The following is a 6,197-nucleotide window of genomic DNA, read 5'->3' as shown; positions in this document are numbered from 1 at the left end:
CGGAGATCACGAGCATCCAGTAGAGTTTTACGGCCTTGACCCTTACGCACAGCGATTGTTCCAGATTCTCTGAATCTTTTGATGATGTTATGCACGGTTGATGATGAAAACTTAAAAGTCTTTACTATTTTACACTGGGTAACACCATTCTGGTATTGCTGCACTATCTTTCTACGCAACAATGGTGGAATTGGTGATCCTTTTACCATCTTGGCTTCTGAGAGACACTGACACTCTGAGAAGCTCTTTTTATACCAATCATGTTGTCTATTGACCTAATTAGTGTTAATTGGTCTTCCAGCTGTTCGTTATATGCTCAATTTCCTTTTTCCAGCCACTTATTGCTACTTGTCCCAACTTTTTTGGGATTTGTTGACACTGTGAAATTTTGAATCAACATATTTTTCCTTTAAAATGTTACATTTACTCAGATTAAACTTTTGATCTGTCATCTATGTTATATTACAAATAAAATATAGACATTTGCCATCTCCACATCATTGCATTCAGTTTTTATTCACAATTTGTTTAGTGTCCCAACTTTTTTGGAATCCGGTTTGTACTTCTAACTTACAAAGCTCTCAACAACCTAGCTCCATCTTATATTACAAATCTTGTTCCATATTTTCCTAACAGAGCACTTCGCTCTCAGGCTGCAGGTTTACTTGTGGTTCCTAGAATTTACAAAAACAGAATGGGAGGCAGATCTTTAAGTTATCAGGCTTCTCTTGTGGAACCAACTTCCAATCTCTGTACATGAGGCCGACACATTATCCAGTTTTAAAACTAGGTTTAAGACTTTCCTTTTTGCTAAATCCTATAGTTGGGGTTGGCTTGGGTTTCCTGAGCTGTCCCTTAGTTATGCTGCTAGGCTTAGACTGCTGGAGGACAAACTGACCACAATTTTCACTCTGCTACCGTCTTTACTTACTCTGCTCATCCGATTTTTTTTATTTATTTTGTCTTTCAGGTACACCTGGACCTACCATTCTGTGTTTGTTTGTCTCTCCTTCCTGTCCTCTCAACCAGCCGGTCAAAGCAGATGGCCGCTTGTCCTCCTGAGCCTGGTTCTGCTGGAGGTTTCTTCTTTTTTAAAAGGGAGTTTTTCCTTTCCACTATTGCCATTGTGCTTTCTCAGGATGGGAGACTGCAACGAAGCCAAGATTCAACTTGTCTGCAGGATTCCTCAGATAGAGAACTTTACTAATTGGCTTTTATGTATGTGGATGTTCCTGTAAAGTGCCCAGAGACAACTTTTTTTTGATTTGGCGCTATATAAATAAAATGAATGGAATTTTCCATGAGACTTCTGTATTCATGATTATTTACAAGACACGGTATGTATTTATATAAACTTTAATAGTTTTACCTCATTCATATTCTGAAGTGTTTTTCACGTAAGACAAGTGTTAAAACAACATGTATCTAAAAAATGAAACTAATTTGAACAACTGCAGAATTGGGAGAACCCACTTTATCTATGTACATTTCAAATACAGAAAGTTGTAAATTTGCCTTCCTCTGTTTATCATCATTAAATCATTTCTTGCACTGTCTGCACTGCTGTGAAGAGCAACCATCTGATTTTTATTTGATAACTCCCTATTTTTTACAGGTGATTCTAATTGGATTGAATTGGACCACTCAAAATCTTTTGTGAAATATGCTTTTTGAAACATTGTATGCACAACTCTAATGTCCTAATTCACATCTGTAATTCACACAAACTCAATTGCACAATTCAAACTTGTGTGATACAATATTCACTCAAGTCACACATTAGTAACGTCTTAACATTGTAATGCCACAAATCTTTTAAAATTAAACTTTATTCACTTACAAATAGTTACGAGATTTGTTTCATTTGTACTTTATTATTACATCTGTAACAAGGTCTTATCTTGGCAAATGCGTAAAGAAGACAACAGTTTGGTGATAAATAATGCGTAACATGTTCATCTTTTTTTTTGCTCCATAGATGATCTGGCAGGTGTGCTTTTTTTTGTTTGTTTTTGGTCCCACCCCCCCGGCAGTAGAAACAGCGACAGAGTTGAAATGGGTAAGTGACAGAATGCCAAAGGAAACAGTAAACCTAATGTGAAGTCATCATGGTCCCTTGATTTTAAATTTTGCACTACAAAAATTAGTAGTTGTACCAAGGAATTAGCCGTTATAAAGAAAGAGTTTGAAAAAAAAAAAAAAGTTAGTTTTTGCAACACTGTCAAATTTTTTATTTATTTTTGGTTTCAGATAATGCGATTTTTGTGCACGGTGGTTCCACCACCAGTGTGTGAGAAGTCCACCTGAGGAGGATCCTTTTTCTTGCCAAACTTGTGTAATACACATGGGCATCGCAATCATATGTGAAGGGGACAAGTCCCCCCACATTCAAAAAAACGTTCATTTGGACCCCCCCACACTTTTACTATAAAACATTAGTTGAGGCGGTGCAGTTTCTCTTTCTTCGTGAATGAATCCATCCAACTTGATTAATAGAACACTCGAGCCACTAAAACTCTACTCCAGATTTTCCTGGTTACCTACATCTCTAAACACAGCTGCCTGCACTGTTTCTCCTGTCTCAAACGCACAGGTGGAGGAGATGGAGACACCTCTGGGTTGCTTGCTCGCCAGTTTAACGAGCTTAGTGTGGGCAGTTGTTGACGATGGGTTTGATCATAAACATATATTCATGTTAGGAGGATGCTTGAGTGGAGCGCTACGTCTGAAGCATCTTAGTAACTGTGACGCTGTAAGATGCTACAGGTGTAAGAGACGCTGTGTGTTCAGCTGCAATAAAGTTGAAATGTCTTTAAAACTTTGCACCTTATTGTCCTCAGGCTTCGTGAGAAACATCCTTTAAGATGAGTAGTGTTGAACACATGTAAAGTATAGTGTTTTTTATTTCTCTATAAACACAAATGGTGCTGACCTGACGCTCTGTATTAAAGTGTATTAAAGTTAAAATGTCTTTAAAACCCACAGATGAATTTACACAAACTTGGTGAGAAACATGCTTTAAATGTGTGGAATCAAAGGAAATCTAGGTGAAAGGCTGCTTTTTTTGTACACTAGTGTACACTTTTGCATGTGCACACACACCTACACACATTGTATCCACCCCCCACACACACACACACATTACGGATGCTTCTGACGCCCTTGGTAATAAAGTACAATGTGATAGCAGATGGCAAGTCTTGACCTTGACCTCTCTAAGTGTCTTTAAACAGCTAAGTTCCTGGCAAAAACCAATGCAGACATGTTCTTGTTTTTAGATTTCTACATCACCTTACAACCTAGCTGTTTTTTTGTTGGTTACATTTTCTTTTAAATACAATATTATTTAACTTGTTCTTCTCAATTTGTATGTATCCTTTATTATTGTAGTTGTTGTCCACTGTTGTCATCACTCTTTGTTAAAAAAAAATTAAACTCTGTTAAAATCAGGTCTCTCTTGTAAATGAGTCCCAGAGGCTCAGTGGGATTAACCTGTATAAATAAAGGTTGAATGAAAGAAAAATCCATTGCGGCTGCGAGCTCTACAGCGTTCCTCCGCCACCGGAGCAGAGAGGAAGGCTCCGTGGCGGTGCAACACCCACACATCCACCCATCCATTGTGGCTCCGGCTGCGATCTCTACAGCATTCCTCTGCCGCTGGAGCGGGGAGGAAGAGGGAAGTGAGGCGCATGAGCAGCAGCAAGGTGCAGGTGGGGGTACAATGTAGAGCCGTGAGCCACCTTCGTCCTTGCTCCATCGGCAGAACTGGGAGGAACAGCTGGAGCAAACGTTTATTTGCTCAGGGTAAAAACAGCTTAATTTTGCTGCGCTGCCCGGGTGAAATGAAGCTGTTTTGACCATTAGAGTGCATTTATTAGGAAAATTATATGCCGGAAAATATGGTAATTTCCTCTACTCCATTTACACAATCTATATCTGCTGGCAGACATGTTTTATAATTATTCATTTTCTTTATTTCCTTCCAGAAATTGTGCACAGTTGTTTAGCATTTTCCTTGCAAGCAAATTTGACTTCAAAGTGTTGTCATTTCTTTTCATAAAACCTAGGGTGATGTTTAATTTTCTGCCTTTACCTTTAACAATAGCAAATTTTTGTTTCCTTACATTACCAAAACCTCTCGAGACATTTTATGTATTATTGCATACTATGGAAGTATTATGACTTTAGAAAGTGGCCGCTCAGATAAAATGTATTTACATGGGGTCTGGTGGTCCCATGTATCTTGGTGGTCAAGCCCCCTTAGTGGTCTGGTACAATTCCGTTTTTTTTTGGAGTTTGTAGCATTTCTTATTTGAAGTTGTTTTGGTGTTTTGGTATTTGCAGCATTTTTCCTTTGCATTCGTTTTTTTCGATTGTGTTTTTTCATCCATTTTCTATGATTGAAGATTTTTTCTGTTGCATGTTTTCTTTTGTTTTGGAGTTCAAAACATCATCACATCATTCATGTGTTCGCAGTATATTTTAACTGTTTGCTGTGTGTTTAGCTTTTTGCAGCTCATTTGCGCCTGCCACCCATGTGGAGGCGGGACTCCTCAGCCACACTAGCTGTGAAAGACCTAAGTACCTCTTCTGGGGTAAGTTGAACTAGATTCTTAAAGAAGCGCTCATATAAAAAAAGTGAAGCACCACTTAGCGGACAAATTTAAAACTCAATGTTTGGTAACAAAGGTACAAATATATAAATATTAATGAAAGTAATGCGTTATTTTATGATATGTGACCCCCCCCCCCCCCCAAAAAAAGAGGCAAAACAAGGGTTGTTATTCACAGCTTAACTGCTTTCTGTCCTGTATGGACTATCGTGCGTGTTTAAACTTGACTTATGTCCAAACCTTTGTCCACAATGATCACAAGCAAATGCTTTCTGTCCGGTGTGGACAATCATATGTTTGTTTAAACTTGACTTATGTCCAAACATTGGTCCACAAAGGTCACAAACCAATGCTTTTTATGTGTGGACAATAATGTGTGTGTTTAAACTTGACTGCTGTCGAAACCTTTGGCCACAAAGATCACAAACGAATGCTTTCTGTCCTGTGTGGACTGTCATGTGTTTGTTTAAATCTGACTTCTGTCCAGACCTTTGTCCACAAAGATCACAAACAAATGCTTTCTGTCCTGTGTGGACAATGATGTGTCTGTTTAAACTTGACTTATGTCCAAACCTTTGTCCACAATGATCACAAACAAATGCTTTCTGTCCGGTGTGGACAATCATGTGTTTGTTTAAACTTGACTGCTGTCTAAACCTTTGTCCACATAGATCACAAACAAATGGTTTCTGTCCTGTGTGTATTCTCATGTGTGCGTTTAAATGTGACTTTCGTCCAAACTTGTGTCCACAAAGGGAACAAGCAAATGTTTTCTGTCCTGTGTGGACTATCATGTGTGCGTTTAAAGTTGACTTCCGTCCAAACCTTTGTCCACAAAAATCACAAGCAAATGGTTTCTGTCCTGTGTGAACTATCATGTGTCTGTTTAAAGTGAACTTGTTTCCAAACCTTTGTCCACAAAGATCACAAGCAAATGTTTTTTGTCCTGTGTGACCTATCATGTGTCTCTTTAGATGAAGCTTTTGGGTAAATCTTTTTCCACAGTCTTCACAACTAAACCGTTTCTGTCCTGTGTGAGCTATCATGTGTCTCTTTAGATTACCCTTTTGGGTAAATCTTTTTCCACAGTCTTCACAACTAAACGGTTGCTGTCCTGTGTGAACTATCATGTGTGTCTTTAGGTTACCCTCTTGGTTAAATTGTTTCCCACAGTCTTCACAGCTAACTGAGTTCTGTCCTGTGTGAACTATCATGTGTTTCTTTAAGTTACCCTCTTGGTTAAATTGTTTTCCACAATCTTCACAAGTAAATGAGTTCTGTCTTGTGTGGGCTCTCACGTGTATCTTTAGATTACCCTTTCGGGTAAACATTTTTCCACAGTCTTCACAACTAAATCGTTTCTGTCCTGTGTGAACCATCGTATGTGTCTTAAGATTACCCTTTCGGGTAAACGTTTTTCCACAATCTTCACAACTAAATGAGTTCTGTCTTGATTGTTTTTTCTTGATTGAGCCTCCAGTTTTCTTCACTTCAAAACATTCCTTGATAACCAAACAACTTGAATACATCATTGACCGACTTGTCTTGTGAAATTGTTTCCCATGCTCAGTGAAGCTGCAAGAT

The 6,197-nt window shown here is 38.5% G+C and overlaps 1 protein-coding gene across 1 annotated transcript in view; it reads right to left on the bottom strand.

The window, feature by feature from the left end:
* Positions 1-3,638: 3,638 nt before the first annotated feature.
* LOC119411562 overlaps positions 3,639-6,197 on the bottom strand; it is a 50,613-nt gene continuing 48,054 nt past the window's right edge. The window contains exon 4 of the mRNA XM_037678516.1: positions 3,639-3,765. Within this exon, the coding sequence (XP_037534444.1) occupies positions 3,639-3,765 (127 nt within the window). The remainder of the gene's footprint in view (positions 3,766-6,197) is intronic.

This window comes from Nematolebias whitei, chromosome 6 (assembly GCF_014905685.2).
Source record: "Nematolebias whitei isolate Nwh7 chromosome 6, NemWhi1, whole genome shotgun sequence".
NCBI lineage: Eukaryota > Metazoa > Chordata > Actinopteri > Cyprinodontiformes > Rivulidae > Nematolebias > Nematolebias whitei.
The sequence above is the reverse complement of the archived record's forward strand: the minus strand, read 5'-3'. Positions and strand labels throughout refer to the sequence as shown.